Source organism: Gadus macrocephalus, chromosome 3 (assembly GCF_031168955.1).
Source record: "Gadus macrocephalus chromosome 3, ASM3116895v1".
Taxonomy (NCBI): Eukaryota; Metazoa; Chordata; class Actinopteri; order Gadiformes; family Gadidae; genus Gadus; species Gadus macrocephalus.
Window position 1 is genome coordinate 20,869,216 of NC_082384.1, and position 16,493 is coordinate 20,885,708.

The window sequence follows — 16,493 nt, forward strand, 5'->3', positions numbered from 1 at the left end:
GGAAGATACCTAGAGGATCCCGTCACTAAACCAGAGGTAGCAGTCCGAGAAGAACCATGGCTAGCCGCCTAGCCTTCCAGACCCAGCTCGCCTCCATCATGGAGGTGCTGGCTAACGCCGCGGTGGCGGAGATCTGTAAACTGGTGGACGACGACTACGCGGTGGTGAGCCTGCAAATGTCTCAGTGCCAGAGAGAGAACAAGGCGCTGAAGAGGAAGCTCAACCTGATGGAGCTCAAGATGGCCCGCGGCTTCGCCGAGCGGAGGCTGCGGGACAGCGCCGCCAGTATCGGCCGAACCAGGGTGCACGTCGGCTCCAACGACCGCTTCAGATCCTCTTCGGCAGCCTCTGGTAAAATATCAACTGAATCACACTCCAGATGTCAAACTGGATCCAAGGTCGCTATCCCTGTCCAAACATACCATCCCATTTCGTTCAAGTAAATAGCTTGGATCAGGCTAATATATAGTTCTTAGTCTTGTATTTACCAAACTATCCCCGAAAGAATAGGCCTAACAGTAATCTTATACGTACTTTTGGTATTTATATCATCTAGGCCTACTATTGGATAGTTATATTACTTGTCTACAATCAGCCTACTCTTATTTGTGTACTTTAAAAATCAGGTTTCCCCGAGGCAACATCGTAGGACAAACACCTTTGTCTTAAATGGGTCTGCGTCTTTGATGTAGCAGTAGACAACACAGCGAGCACACTGACCATGGATTCGTCAGCGATGTTGAAGCATGGCAAACACAGGTGTAGCAGTAGCTCTCAAAATTAGCCTTTGGTGGGCAAGAGTTTTCTTGTCCAAGCAGCAGCGGGAAGAGGAAAATGTAGATGCCCAAAGTCACATGATCCCAGAATGTCTTGATTCACATGTTCCCAGAATGCTCCTGTCTTGTCTAAAAAACTGCTCCGAAAAAAACCTTTTTATATCGATCTGGAACCGACAATGTAATAAATTGCGAGCCCAGCAAGAAATAACGTTTGAGTTCAACAAATTTGTAAACAATTTGTAAATCTCAACTCGTTCTTTCCGAATCCAGTTGAAAGTATACCAACCGACAATGTAATAAATTGCGAGCCCAGCAAGAAATAACGTTTGAGTTCAACAAATTTGTAAACAATTTGTAAATCTCAACTCGTTCTTTCCGAATCCAGTTGAAACTAAAGTATACCAAACTTTAATAGCAAATTCTCCTCTGAGAGCAGCCGTTCAGCATTATGTTAATCGTTGTAAGTGTATTTATTTTTTATCGAAGATTGACAGACAGCAATATGGACCCCCAGTCACGGGAAGAGAGGCTATGATCGGTCAGAAAGGAGCCAGGAGCGGTTCAAATATATATTGTCTCAATCTGAGGCAGGCCCAGCACAACCAATCTCCTCCCAGCTTATTTCCCTCATTGTCTGCTGGATGGCAAAATCATAACAGCAACACCTTTTTAGTGTGGGACCTTGCTCACATTATAACAGCTCCAATTGCATTTCAAACAGCTGTAGCCTATGCATCCTATGACCGATTGTGTGTTGGCTGGCCCTCCAGGTGTGGTGTTTGAGGGGCAGATGGACATGGTTCCTTGGCCAGGCGGAGTGGTGCCAGGAGCGGTGCCAGGAGCGGCCAGCCGAGAGACCACGACCTGCGACCTCCAGCAGGATATGGTAAGCAGAGCGGGCGCCACCCGGTGGCAGCAGCAGGAACTGCGGCTCAATGCCTCTTAACACAGAGGTGTTATGCTGAGCCGTTGTATATGGACTGTTTGATTGATACGTCAGGAATACGAGTGACACCTTTAATTGTGTGTGTGTGTGTAGTCTGCGGACGTAGAGCTAGTTGAAGCAGAATTGGTGAAGCAGGAGAAGATGGAGGAGGCAGAAGAGGACGTGGAGGAGGAGGTTCAGCTCATCAGAGCAGATGGTGAGTCGCTGGTTCTCTCTGGGTTCTGCTCCCGTTCTTAAACTAGAGCAGAGCTCTGTGGGTTAGACAGTGTTTCATTAACCAATAGAAAGAGAGCTCTGTGGGTTTGACAGTGTTTCAGTAGCGAATAGGAGCAGAGCTCTGTGGATTAGACAGTGTTTCAGCAGCCAATAGAAGGAGAGCTCTTTGTTAGACAGTGTTTCAGTAGCCAATAGGAGCAGAGCTCTGTGAATAAGACAGTGTTTCATTAACCAATAGAAAGAGAGCTCTGTGGGTTAGACAGTGTTTCAGTAGCCAATAGGAGAGCCCTGTGTTAGACAGTGTTTCAGTAGCCAATAGGAGCAGAGCTCTGTGGATTAGACAGTGTTTCAGCAGCCAATAGAAGGAGAGCTCTTTGTTAGACAGTGTTTCAGTAACCAATAGGAGCAGAGCTCTGTGAATAAGACAGTGTTTCAGCAGCCAATAGAAGGAGAGCTCTGTGGATCAGACAGTGTTTCAGCAGCCAATAGGAGCCGTGCTGACCGTTGTGTGGGTCTTCAGGTCAGATGGAGAGAGGACCTGGGGGAGGCCGGGTCCAGCGGAGCAGCCGCCCTCAGCAGGAGGTCCAGGCCGCCTATCGCCACAATGAGTGTCCGGACCCCGCCCCATCGGCCAGCACCAGAGGAGTGGAGGTCAGTGGCTCCTCTCCTCTCCTTAAAGCCCAGCTCAGGGCCCACGGCCCCCGCGCCCCGCTGCACCCCCCCACTCCTCTAGACCCCCTCCTGGCCTCTAGTCAAGTGACAAACGGCGACGCGCTAACGGGACAGTTTTGTGGCGAAGTCCCGGAAGACCCCGCAACCACCGCGGTGAGCCGGCCGTCGTGTTCGTACTCTGCGGCGAGCGCCTTCCCCTCGACGTGCGGCGGCAACGGCTGGAGCGGCGGGCCTTCGGCCGAGGGTTCGGATCCCGTCCCTCCCCGGCCCTCGGGCCCCGCGGAGAAGGCCCTTCGCCCGGAGAGGCTGTTTGTCTGCACCTTCTGCTGGAAGGCCTTCAACAGGCCCAAGAAGCTAGAGATCCACCAGCGCATCCACACGGGCGAGAAGCCCTTCAGCTGCCCCACGTGTGGCAAGATGTTCTCCGAGGCGGGCAACCTGAAGAAGCACCAGCGGGTGCACAGCGGGGACACGTACAGCTGCTACCTGTGTGGCAAAGGCTTCGCCTGGATACGCAACCTGAAGGCCCACCAGAGGAAGAGCCACCCGGAGATCCTTGTGGACCAGGAGAGCTGAGCCCACCCCACCGCAGCCCCTCAGCCCGGAGACTCTGGTCCACCTACTCTGGCCCAACACACAGCTGACCTTTTTAGGGACCATTGGAGCAAGGGTCCGTGGCTTCTGTGCCGTATTTCTATCTTCTATTCATGGCTGGGGATCCATTACAGCTGGATAGCTGACGTGATCCGAGGGGGAGGTGGATGACAACGCTCTTTCCGTCTGAGGTCATCCTGTGTTTTGGTGTCTTGTTGACCGTCTAGTGTCTGAGATCGGCTGGTCTTACAAACCCTGACTATGTCCACCCAACCAGGGTTCTCGGTTTGACTCTCCCCTGATCTTCAGGGAGGTCTTCAGAGGTTTCCATGCCAGTCGTGGTTTCCCTGGGGGGCGAGACACAGTGCCGTGTCCACAAAATGTCAGCCATGTCCAACGGTGACCATTCAAGCCATAGCATCAGACTCTGGGTTGGGCCGGCCTGGCAAAACGTAACTCTTCAGCGGTTGCAGATGATGCAATAAGACTACAATACAGAACAATGCTTTCCAGAACCCCCGCTGATTTAGCTAGGGAGTTAACACCCGCATTTCACATACAACATTTCTTATTGGAAGCTCATGCTCTGGCATTACACGGTTAACAAATGTATCAAATTCAGGGTTAGCTGGAACCTTGGGGATAAGACCTCCCACCCCTCCTAGAACTCTCAAAAAATGACTTTTAAATTGTCATGGGGTTGGAATAGGAGCTGAAACCGGGCATACCCTTACAGACGAAAGAGGGGCCGACCTCCGATGTAACTAACAGGACAACAGCCCGCCCCGGGGATACAAGTAAAGGCCACTTGGGACATCACAACTAAGGCTAGTGACCTCACACCTAAGGCTTGCGCCGTCAGCTGCAGCCAATCGGAACTGTTCTGCCAAATCACATGTCTCTGTCAGAGTTGAATAATGTCTTATAGCCACTGTATTTTAAACTTGCGACACACGTTAGTAATCTTAACCAATATAATTTGTTGTGTTTTTTTTTTGGTTAGGTTAGTACACTTTACATTACCAGTATAGCTTAATGCAGGGGTCACCAACAGAGTGCCCGCGGGCACCAGGGCGCCCGCAAGGACCATATGAGGCGCCCGCAGGCCGGTTCTAAACATAGCACAACTCCTTCTTGAACCACTCTTTCCCACCTTTTTTAAGTTATTGTTGATAAGTATTGTGAGAAATCATTAACATGATCAGTGTCTTCACATAGATGAGTATCATTAATCATTAATAATGATATATAACTAAAGGCAAATTTGTTATTTCAGAAGAGTGTATCAAACTGGGGGCCCTTGGTATGACTCAGTACCCATGAAGTAGCTCTCGGGTTCAAAAAGGTTGGTGACCCCTGGTTTACTGGTTCAAATTCTTCATTCTGAAGTAGATAGTCTGTCAATATTGTTCCACGATGGTTTTGTTTCCCGAATGTTTTCAAGTGCACCAGTGATTATGTTGGTTATTCAGTGCTTGTCATCAGTTCAATTGGGTAAAGTTGAACTTCTGACTTCCAGATGTGTTCTTCCCCTGATCAAATTGGTGGTGTTCCCATAAAAAGGACCCATGATATTCTCCCCCAGCTAGTTAAGCTAGCTGGGGTAACTTTATTCTTAGGATATGTGTTCGCTACGATACTTCCCTAGCCTACCTAGCCATGCTAATGTGCTGATGAGGAGATGCATTCAGTATAAGAGACTTCCCAAGCTAACCAAGTGAATGAAGGGCCTGTAAAGGCCCATTGGTGCTAGACGTTGCTCTGAACCACATCTCTACTCCTCTGAAGACCACCGGAGTGGCCTGTGGACGCACGGCTAACATGCTGTTGGGTATCCTGTTCCGCGTCCGCGGAACGTATAAACAATAAGATAAATAAGCACATAATGTGGCAACCATGGGATGTCATTGGTTGAAATTTGGGCTGTCCACTTTCCATGAGTTGGCCTCACTAGGAAAAGAAGATGAATACATTGGATTAAATAATATTATTTTAAGTATATAAATATTCCATCTCCAGTTTTATTCAATGCAAGGTTCTGATTCATGAACCTCTCAGGATAGCAGGTGAGATGAAGAGTGGGAACGACCATGCAGCAACTACGGGACAGAGAGCTAGGTGCAGCCAGAAAGTTATCTACTACACATGCATAGAAGGTTAGCTAGCCTTAGCTAGCAGGTTAGCGATTCATGGCTACCAGGTTATCTACTACTGGTGCATAGAGGGTTAGCTAGCAAGTTAGTTATCGCTTATGTGGTTAGCAGGTTGGATACTACTCATTTGGGTAGATGCTAATGTTTATCAGGTTATCTATTCATTGTTTGCGGGATAGCTACTGCACATGACTACCGTGTTGGCATAGGGCTGGTTTTGTGAGTGGAGTGGTGCATTTTTGTAATGATCAAATGATCATGTGTGTAGATGGATGTCCTTATCTTTACACTTTCATATGCAAAAAAATGCTGGGAATAAAATATGTTTAATAAAAACAGTTATGGTCTTTTTTTAATATAATGGCTCATTAAGTGGATGTCTTTTAAAGCGATCAATGAATAAAGTCTGTTAGTATACACTTCCAAGTTACCACAGCAAAACCTTTTCAAAGATCCCGAATACACCAACAAACTGCCTAATGATTTCTGGCCATCAGCATAGCAACTTCTCTGGGACAGTGACAATAAAGGCAGATGTGGATCATGTTGCGGATGCAATGTAAGAGGTTATGGTCGCAATATTATTCAGACCTTAAAATGTGTTCCAGGGTCGGTGCAGTATAATGAGCATCCATGATGCATCTGGCTGAACCACAGTTCTGACTGCGTGTCGAGCCATACTTAGAAGCACAGCACCCCTCGACAATACTTTACTCGCCCTAACTCAACACCATGTCGGCGAGGACCTGTGCAAATTAAAACAATCAAGCCCCCTTACCGTACTGCATCGATTTGTAATGTTCCAAAATCAACGGATGCCCATATAGGATTGTATGTTAATGATTGACAGGAGGTTGTGTGCGTAGAAGCAATTGTTGATTGCCGCAATATTATTATATTATATGTAATATTATTTTCCTTGTTTACTTTAAGCCTTTTCCCAAGGGCTGATTTACGGAGACTAGATGCACGGATAGATGAGCGTTGAAGGGTTCAACTGATGTTAATAGACCTGATAAGCGCTGCTGATGTCAACATTGAGGGTCAATTGAGCAGACCAGACTTAACAGCCACCATCGGCCTTCTACACTCCTGTGCGTCGCGTCCGATCTCTCTGTGTGGGGTGTGTAATGTCGGATCTCTCTGGGTGCATTGTGTGACGTTTGATCTCTGTGCCTCTCTGTGGTAGAATGAGGAGGAGCCTGACGTGAAGCGAGTGAAGCAGGAGGCGGGGCTAGAGTCTCCAGACCACGCCCACCCCACACTCATCATACAAGAGGGTGAGGAAGTTTGTCGATCCCTTTTGTCTTCGAATATTTGTCTTTCTCGAAAAAAAAAAAAAAAAAGTGTGTTTGTGTGTGTGTGTGGTTTTAATGTAACAAGAGTGTAGAAAAGGTTCCTCTGACTTTACGGATGGATCATGTCTCTCTCACAGGATTGGTGGAATCCAGTACAGACGACTACAAAGCCAGCCTTTCATTGGACGGCGTCAGCCAGCCGGCCCAGGAGCTCCAGGAATGTGGGCAGGGCTTCTCAGAGGTCAGCTTTGACCCCTCGTCTCTGTGGACCTATGGGGGCGTGGGTCTGAGTGGGGGGGTGGGTCTTCCAAGGCCCTCCTCCCCCTCCAGCCCACTGAACAGGACCCTAGTGGCTGGCCCTGCCAATGGATTGGCTGCTGGGGGTTCCGGTGGGCTGGGATTGGCTGCTGGGGGTTCTAGTGGGCTGGGACAAGCTGCTGGGGGTTCTAGTGGGCTGGGATTGGCTGCTGGGGGTTCCAGTGGACTGGGATTATCTGTGTCTGGTGGCAGGGGATTGGCCTCTGCCGTTTCTAGTGGCAGGGGATTGGCCTCTGCCGTTTCTAGTGGCCGGGGATTGGCTTCTGCTGGTTCTAGTGGCCGGGGATTGGGAGTCGGCGGTGGTAGCACTTTTCACTCCAGAGACTCATTTCTGTCCCAGGACTCTTCTTCCATCCAGGCTGTCCTCAGGGGTCAGGGCTCACAATACGTGGCTCAGAGTCTGGACCCATCGGGGTCCAGGGGGGCGTCGTCGGTGGCCCGACGCCCTAGCCCCACCAAGCGAGCCTGGGCCTGCAGCTTCTGCGGGAAAGCCTTCCGCTCCCCGGCCAACCTGGAGTCCCACCTACGCACGCACACCGGGGAGCGGCCCTATGGCTGCACCGTGTGCGGCAAGAAGTTCTCCCAGCTGTGGAACCTGAAGATCCATGGGAACACCCACACTGGGGAGAGGCCTTACCAGTGTCCGCTCTGTCCTGAGAGGTTCTCAGACCCCAGCAACCTCAAGAAGCACCAGAGAAGACACCACCCCAGCACCTAGACCCCCCCCCCCCCCCCCCCACACCCAGACACACAACACCCCCACCCCTAGACCTAGACCACCTCACAGCTAGACCCACAACACCTTGACCCCCAACATCCAGACCCACAGCTACCCCACCCCTAGACCAAGACCACCCCACACCTAAACCCACACCCTCACCACCCCTACACCTAAAACAGAACACCTCTAGACCTACACCTCGCACACACCACCCCTACACCACTTAGAGGAGGTCACTCTGGAGGTCCCCAGCCCAGAGGTCCTCGGGGTGGAGGTCAACAGTCCAGAGGTCCGAACCAGCTTGGCCAAAAGCAGGTCACATGTCTTTGCTGTCATGCAGGCGCTTGAAGTTCTCCCAAGTTTCACAGACTGGGTCGAGATCCGTTTGGGTCGTGGGCTGACACTGAGAAATCAAGGGCTCTCGTTAAAATTTAAGGATTAACAATTCTGCTGCACTCTGGGTGTTCTGAGTCTGAGGAGGTCAGAGTGAGGTGGCGAGATGTTCTCAGAGTGAGATGTTCAGAGGTCCGAGTGTTCTGAGAATGAGGTGGTAAGACCGTTCTGGGAGCGAGCAGGTCAGAGTGTTCTGAGCGTGGGGTGTTCTGAGCGTGAGGTGGTGAGAGTTCTCAGACTGAGGTGCTCAGACCATTCTGAAAGCGATGCGGTCAGTGTTCAGGGTGTTCTGAGAGTGAAGCGTCCTGAGAGTGAAGCGTCCAGACCATTCTGAGACTGAGGCGGTCAGAGTTTTCTGAGAGTGAGGTGGTTCCCCCTGACAAAAGTTCAGAAGCCCTGGTGCTGCCAGCCCCTCTGTGAACGTAGATCTTCTTGTTCTTGATGAAGAGTGAAGCCAATGTTTCACAGTGCCCCAATTCAGGAAATGAGATCCTCTTGGGAGGAGGTTCAATGTCAGAATTTAGAAGTGGTTTCAGTTCTCAGTGGATCGCTATGGATCCGCTTTAGTGTTGCGTCAGTTCCAGCTTGCAGACTAGCTCCTGCAGTCAGGCTTCCAACAAACTTTAACTGTTCTTTCAATCTGTACCTACTTTCAGTTTTTTTTTTTACTGATGTTTTTACATTAATATATGCTTGCAGTTTAGTTTTTTATATTTCCGATACGACATTATCATGGTACCCGATTATATTTTAAATTCTTTATTTCTTTTTAAGAAAATATATATGATGTGTGAATAATGAATGATTGGGATGGATAGATTGGTTTTTTATTCACCCCCTAGAAACATGGGACAATACATGAAGGGATTTTATTGTGTCACATGTTTGTAAATTTGATCTGTGAAGACAAAATGATTAAACATGTTTTAAAAAACAAAAATGATGTGCCAATTTGTGGTTATTCTAAGATCGCTTCATACGAGTTTTGAGAAGTTAAATTACAAAGTTGTGACACAATATTAACCGCAGTATTAAGATGACTTACTTTATCTGTAACATTACAAAAAGTTAATTTCAGCCAATAGGTAGGAAGGATAGTCTTAGGGGTCAAGGTGTGCACCCCCTTCCTGTTTTTCTTGACCTATTCTTAAACCTTACTGTAATGAAAGTTATATTGCTGAGCTACAATGCTGAATAGTAAATAGCTGACCTATCAGAATGCAGATCTATGCTTTAATTTTCTAATATAATCACTGCTTCCTATATGTTAACATTTCTGTCTGCAGCAGCAACTCGTGGAAATGTTGGGACAATTGAAACCTATTTGGACACAAATCCTGGATTGCTGACCGCAATATTCCAAGTTTTCCAGGGTTCATATCGGAGGCTGTGATTATTTCACAACACGCATGTAAAGCAGTTCTGCTCTATTAGAAACCATTAGTCCCTTTGAAGCAGAGGAAACCTCTGTATAGAGTCCTCTTTTCTGGGTGTAAAGAGTCCCCTGGTCAACAAGTATAGAGTTCACGAGAGTCCTCTGGTCTATGAAGTATAGAGTAATCTGACCCCCCCCCCCTCTCCTTGTCTAGACCCCTGGTCTACGAGATCCTCTGATGACCCCCCCCCCCCCCCCATCTCTCTCCTGTCTAGACCCCTGCTGACCCCCAGGCCAAGCCTTCAGAAGAGCCCTGCACTACTATCCCTGTCCATGCGGGGGCCACAGACACCAACACGCAGTCCAAGGACTCCACCTCCCAGCAGCCCCGGCGGCCCGGCAGTGAGGCTGCGGCCTCAGAGGTCTCCGTGTTGGACCTGGAGGCTTTCTTCACCCGCTGGACCCCCGACTCAGGAGCCCCGCCCACTGCTCCTCCCTCCTTCAGCACAGAAGAGCTGCTGGAGGAAGAGGAGGAGGAGGAGGAAGAGGTGGTCCTAGTAGGGGAAGACCACCATCCCCCACGCAGGAGGAGAGGGTTCAGCCAGAGGAGCTCTAGAATACACACCAATCACAGCCCTTCTCCAGGTAAACGCACCAATCACAGCCCTTCTCCAGGTAAACGCACCAATCACAGCCCTTCTCCAGGTATTCGCACCAATCACAGCCCTTCTCCAGGTAAACGCACAAATCACAGCCCTTCCCCAGGTAGAGACCATTCACAGGCCTTCCCCAGTTAAACAGACCAATCACTGCCCTTCCCCAGATAAAGGAACCACACCCCTTCCCCAGGTAAAGGAACCACACCCCTTCCCCAGGTAAAGGAACCACACCCCTTCCCCAGGTAGATGGACCACACCCCTTCCCCAGGTAGACGGACCACACCCCTTCCCCAGGTAGATTGACCACACCCCTTCCCCAGGTAGATGGACCACACCCCTTCCCCAGGTAGATGGACCACACCCCTTCCCCAGATAAATGGTTGCCAGTCCTTCCCCAGGTAAACAAACTGGAAGAGGAAGTACATGGTACATACTACTTAGGAGGGCTGTGTCTCAACTCCTGTTCTGTTAAATAATGAGCTCGATTTTATAAAACAAACTAATTATGAAGTTAAGGTACAAAGTAAGCCGACTGGTTTAAAGACGGATACTCTGTACTTGTTGGAGAGCCGGAGGTGTTGACCACGATCTGTTCACAGGCACCTCGCTGTCTGCATCATCACGGATACAGGCCCCTCCCCCACAACTCACCTGGAGCAGGGCAGCGGCCATGATGAGAACCACGCAGACCCAGTCGCTGCAGCACGGGCGTCATGGCAACAGGACCGCCCATCGTGTTCTACATTCCTCTCAGAACCCGCTTACCACCAACGCTGGACTTGTTAGCGATGTCAGCCATCGAGCTGGAACACTGAATCGCCGTTTTGCCCATTTCCCCAGCTTTCCCCCAGCCGGTCTACCAGCCAGAGGCACTGAAGGGAAGGGGCTGAGCAGCGATGGTTCGGGACTAGATGGTGTTAGCATTGGGCTCGATGGTGTTAGCCTTGGGCTATCTAATGTTAACATGGGGCTGGGTGGTATTAGCATGGGGATGGATGGCATTAGCGGGGGACTAGGTGGGGTTAGCTCGAGGCTAGGTGGTGGCAGTTTAGGACAAGGTGGTGTTAGCATTGGGCTGGATGGTGTAAACATGGAGTTAGATGGTGATAGCACTGGGCAAGGCATTGCTAACATGGGGCTAGGTGGGGACAGCGGGGGGATAGGGGATGTTAGCGGGGGCCTCGACGGTATTAGCTCCAGGCTAGGCGGGGGAAGCCGCAGGAGGAACTACGTGTGCCGGGCCTGTGGGAAGGCCTTCTCCGGGCTGTCCAACCTGGAGGCCCACCAACGGGTCCACACGGGGGAGAAGCCCTTCAGCTGCTCCACCTGCGGCAAGCGCTTCTCGGAGGCCGGCAACCTGAAGAAGCACCAGCGGGTCCACACCGGGGACAAGCCCTACAGCTGCCCCCGCTGTGGGAAGCGCTTCGCCTGGGTCTGCAATCTGAGGACCCACCAGCAGACCGGAGCCGGCTGTGGTTCGGGTCCGGGCGGGGAGAATCTGGATCAGCTGGGACAGTGACACCCAGAGGCCTAAAGACTCAAATATAACCTCAGGGACAAAGACATTAAGCTATTATATTATTATTTAACACATTCAAATTGTATTTCTTTTCAAAGTAGAAGGCACTCTGTCCAGACTTACTACACAAACAAGTTAAAGAGAACAGTCAATCTCTGCTATTTTGTATTATAAGAGGTTACTGCTTCATAGGTCCATTCCCGATCCGGAACGCCAACTCTGTATCTGCCATTGGATTTTCCACACAACACGTGTTGCAGTGCTGTCTCTTATATTAGAAAATAGCCCAGGGAGCCTGTTCCCATGGAGCCTCTAATGTCGCGTTTCCTCTGCAGGGTGCGGTACGGTCCGGTTCGCCTCAGTCCGGTAGGGAGGGGGCGGTATAGCCCAGCTCAGTTCCGAGGTCGCGATTCCACCGCCGACAGTACCCTTTATGGTAGGCCGGATGTCGATCGCCGCGGCAGCTACGTAAACATCGTGACATCATAGCTGCGCGACACCTGCTCAATAAAAAAAATGGAAAAGTTGAACGCGACACATTAAACCAAGAGCTACCGTGGAAGTCATCCAGGAACAGTTCCTTTATGCTTTTCATATGCCTTCATATGCCAAGCGTTTTACGCGACATGTTCATTGTAAAGAATAATACCTCAAGGCTACTGTTTGTTTGTTTTTATCCCCTCGTCGCCCGGAAGTGACGATTCTGCCGACCAATCAACGGAGGGGGTGTGTAGCTCGAATTTTCCGGCACCTTTTCAGGCGTCCCCCAACAAAGGAGTACTGAAGACGGGGACAAAACGAGTACGGCTCAGTTATGGTCACGCCCACTTTTGCGGTGGAAACGCAACCCGTACCGCACCTTTGCAAACCGAACCATACCGCACCCTGCAGTGGAAACGCGCCAAAAGGGTCAGCCAACACATAAATGTAGTCTACCCGTATATGTGACTTTACAGGAAACCTAACCTTTGAGCTATTTAAAACATTTTAAATCCTTCTGGTGGTTAATTTTAGGGGAGACTACTGGCATCCTCCATTTAAGGTTTCTGATGACGCTCGTCCCTTGACTCATCCACATACACAACTCGAATACAACTCGGCAATAAATAGAGGAAAAAACGAACAGAATTTCCGTCTATTTGACCTCACAAGTTAGGCCATATATACCTTTGATGAATTCCATAAATTTAGACTTCGACATTCAACCCTACGGAAGAGGATTATGGTCACGTGATTTTAATATCAGAATTCTGACCTGAAACAAAGAACAAAAAACAAAATCACATTGCCCTTATCCTCTTCTGTCTACGGGACCCCCGGAACAAAACGTGCTAACATCCGGCTTCTTAGGACAGCGTGCGGTTCCCGTGCTGTAAATCGCAGAGCAACTCACTGAACTCTTCACTTGGTTCCTTCTCTAACCTGTGGAATTAAAGTCTGACTCGTATTTAAGAATTCGGATTTTGTTCACAGAATTCTGTCTTTGTTCTCAGATTTCGGACATTAATCTCAGAATTCGGATTTTCATCTCAGAATTTTGACCTTCATCTCAGAAATCTAATTTAAATCTCAGAATTCAGAGTTAAATCTCATATTTTGGGTTTATGTCTCAGAATTCTGACTCAAACCTCATAATACTGACTTTAACCTCAGAACAGAAAAATAATCACATGTGGCCCTAATGCTCTTATGTCTAACCAAGTCTACCTAACATTAATCCTGAGTTGATTGTTTTCATTCTAAAATAAAAAAAAGTATAAATCAAAGCTTTTCTATTTTCTACTATGTATTATTTTTTTTACAGTAGGCTAAATACAAGAAGCAATGTAGCAATAATTATTGTTCAGCCACACACCCGATGTTAGCATTTAACCTAGTAAGCCAAAATGTAACGGAAGCATGAAGCATCTGATCGACTAGCTACGCAAGCGAAGTGAGGGTAAAATACACGTTCCAGTTTTGTGAACATTGTGATTCTAAATACATGTAAAAGACACCATTTATATTGACCAACATATTGATTGGTGCAGAGCTACATTTGGAGATTCCGTTGAACAAGGGACGTTTTTCACCTATCTCACAATTTTCGTTTGACTCGAAATTGCACACCTTTCATGTCTGAATATAGGATGCTTCCCCGAGTTAGGCTGTCATTTTAGTACCTTTTGTTTAAACAGGCGAGCATTTCAGCTAATTTGTTGAGGGTTATTTTTCCATACCTAAATTAGATTAATAGATTCTTTGGTAATTTTCACCAAATGTTCATTCTTTGGAAGGAACAGATTCGCCATGATTAAATCCAATCCTCACAAAATGTGATAATATTTTCCATTTTTTTTTTATCATCGGAGATGAATGTGTGTTTGCGAAGCTCAGCCAGTGTGACCACGGGATCCGGAACTCCTACAGCTGTTGGTAAACAGAAAAACACGGGGTCATGCGCTCTCGTATTTCAACCGTCTCTGGTCTCATTTACTTGAAAAAAGGAAGGAACCAAAAGTTCATTTTATTTCGCCGCCCACCATAAACAAATGTAAGTGTTGTTAATGCATGTCGGTGAGGGTTGGTGAAATATAGACAAACAAACATTTATGGACTGGTTGTCTGACATGAAGTGTTGAAAACAAACATTATGTCTCCGTGCTGACTTCTTATGCAGCAGTCTGGCTTGTAAAACAATGTTTCCAAACTTTTGCGGTTGACAAAAGGCGACATGAAAAAGATTGAAGCGAAGAAAATAAAAGATAGCAGAGGATGGTTTCGATCCATCGACCTCTGGGTTATGGGCCCAGCACGCTTCCGCTGCGCCACTCTGCTGCAGATGACGATGTTTGATGTTTTAACAATCTAATAGCAGTATATATTTGATTAAGGGTGCATCAAGCGACTGAGATAAACAATACAGCACATATGGAGGACCACATTGCAAACCGATAATTGAATCAAAGAGTTAATAATTTCACTCATTCACAAGTTATTTTCGTTCTAGTGGTGACGTTGGTTACAACCCCATGCTTGTACCCTGGTCTCCAACAGATTCATCAGCAGGTCTTACGACTGCACCGCCAAGAAACTTGCTATAGATGGTCAAATTGTATACACATTTAATTCAAAAGGCGATGTTAAAAAACACATAGGCCTACATAAGAAGGATTATTAACCAGCAGGTCATACCACTGAACCACTAAGACACTTACTAAATAAGCCATGTCGGAAATTCAGCTTTGGCTTCCATTTCATTCTCTTTTGCGACGCATACATTGAAGACAAACGGAAAAATCACGTCAACGTCATAAACAGCTTTTTTTTTTTGACAGGTTAGATGGGTCTTCTATATGAGTGCATGTGTTCAACTTCATGATTCACCCTCCAATACAAAACCAAAATACGGTCCGTTCTATTTCAGTACTTTAACTTTCCTAACTATTTTTCACTGAATAAAAATATAGGATTCATTCATTTAGACTGTAAAACAGTTAAGTTAACATAAAAGTAAACACTAATAAAGTGCTTATTTCCTTTGAGGTCCTTTTCAAACATCCGCAACAAGACAGGAGCAATTGATTTAATCAAATAACCTCTTCTGATTTATTAATAAGATGTTAAAGTTGTACGTCCACACCACCCAACTGGATCATCATTTTCAGGAATACAAGAATGATTTTATAACTTTATTTCCCTTCATGTTACTGTTCTAGTACAATGGTCTAAATGTTTCTTTTATACAAGGAGACCGTTCTGACATAACCGTAACATCGATGTCATATGCCCGAAAGTGTAGTTACCAGGTACTTTATCTATGAACGGTATTCAGCTAAACAACACATCAACAAATTATCTCTGCCACCTCATCCTTCACCTCCTCCATATTATTTCCCTCTTCCCTCACCTCCTTCGCCTCCCCGTGACTCTCTCCACCCACCTCCTCCATATTCTCTCCCTCTTCCCTCACCTCCTTCGCCTCCCCGTGACTCTCTCCTACCACCTCCTCCATATTCTCTCCCTCTTCCCTCACCTCCTTCGCCTCCCCGTGACTCTCTCCTACCACCTCCTCCACATTCTCTCCCTCTTTCCTCACCTCCACCTGACTCTCTCCACCCACCTCCTCCACATTCTCTCCCTCTTTCCTCACCTCCACCTGACTCTCTCCACCCACCTCCTCCACATTCTCTCCCTCTTTCCTCACCTCCACCTGACTCTCTCCACCCACCTCCTCCACGTTCTCTCCCTCTTTCCTCACCTGCTCCACCTCCTTCGCCTCTCGCTCCTTCACCTCTACCTTTCCACAACTCTCTCTCCTCTCATCCTCTCCCTTCTCCTCTGGGCCCTCTCCTCCAGCGCCCCTCCTGCTCCTCCTCCTCCTCTCTGTGAGGGAGCAGGGCAGACAGTTGACCAGGAAGAGGAGGGAAGAGAGGCAGACGAGAGAGAGGAGTGTACCCACCCCTACATCCATCTCTCCTCCCCATCTCTCCTCCTCCTCCTCCTCCTCCTCTCCACCTCCTCCCCACCCCTCTCCATCTCCTCTCCTCCATTCCCTCTCTTGGCTGGGAGTCCACGCGGCGCGCTCCAGGATTTTCCCGCCATAATAGTCAGCATTGGTTTGGTTACCGCTCCCAACAGTGTCCAGCTCCTGATTGGACGAGTAGAAGTCGGCATTTGCATCCACCCATGTATCCGAGATGTCCAGCTCAAGCTCCTCCCCCTCCCCATACTGGCTGCCGATTGGCTGCAGTGGATCCAGGTCCAGGTGGACTCTTATCCAACCCGATCCCCCCGCCAGACTCCGGGTTCCTGCCTCTGGCTCCGCCCTTTCCCCCTCAGACAGGAAGTTGGAGTTGAGTGGCGCTTCT

The 16,493-nt window shown here is 48.4% G+C and overlaps 2 protein-coding genes and 1 long non-coding RNA gene across 3 annotated transcripts in view; 2 read left to right on the forward strand and 1 right to left on the reverse strand.

Annotated features, from left to right (window-relative positions):
* The window catches only part of LOC132454173 (uncharacterized), a 30,699-nt gene extending 17,290 nt beyond the window's left edge, over positions 1–13,409 (forward strand). The window contains exons 13-21 of the mRNA XM_060047391.1: positions 35–351; positions 1,550–1,665; positions 1,819–1,921; positions 2,462–3,184; positions 3,517–3,638; positions 6,550–6,640; positions 6,796–6,899; positions 9,741–10,200; positions 10,724–13,409. Of these exons, the coding sequence (XP_059903374.1) occupies positions 35–351; positions 1,550–1,665; positions 1,819–1,921; positions 2,462–3,184; positions 3,517–3,638; positions 6,550–6,640; positions 6,796–6,899; positions 9,741–10,200; positions 10,724–11,643 (2,956 nt within the window). The 3' untranslated portion in view covers positions 11,644–13,409. The remainder of the gene's footprint in view (positions 1–34; positions 352–1,549; positions 1,666–1,818; positions 1,922–2,461; positions 3,185–3,516; positions 3,639–6,549; positions 6,641–6,795; positions 6,900–9,740; positions 10,201–10,723) is intronic.
* Positions 7,868–9,030, forward strand: LOC132453589 (uncharacterized). Its single transcript, XR_009524737.1, has 2 exons — positions 7,868–8,222; positions 8,273–9,030. It is a non-coding gene; the product is annotated as an uncharacterized LOC132453589 (long non-coding RNA).
* A 1,798-nt stretch (positions 13,410–15,207) lies between the features above and the next one.
* tmem132a (transmembrane protein 132A) overlaps positions 15,208–16,493 on the reverse strand; it is a 17,547-nt gene continuing 16,261 nt past the window's right edge. Inside the window, 1 exon segment of the mRNA XM_060046469.1 lies at positions 15,208–16,493. This exon segment is cut by the window's right edge and continues 206 nt beyond it. Coding sequence (XP_059902452.1) covers positions 15,470–16,493 — 1,024 coding nt within the window. The 3' untranslated portion in view covers positions 15,208–15,469.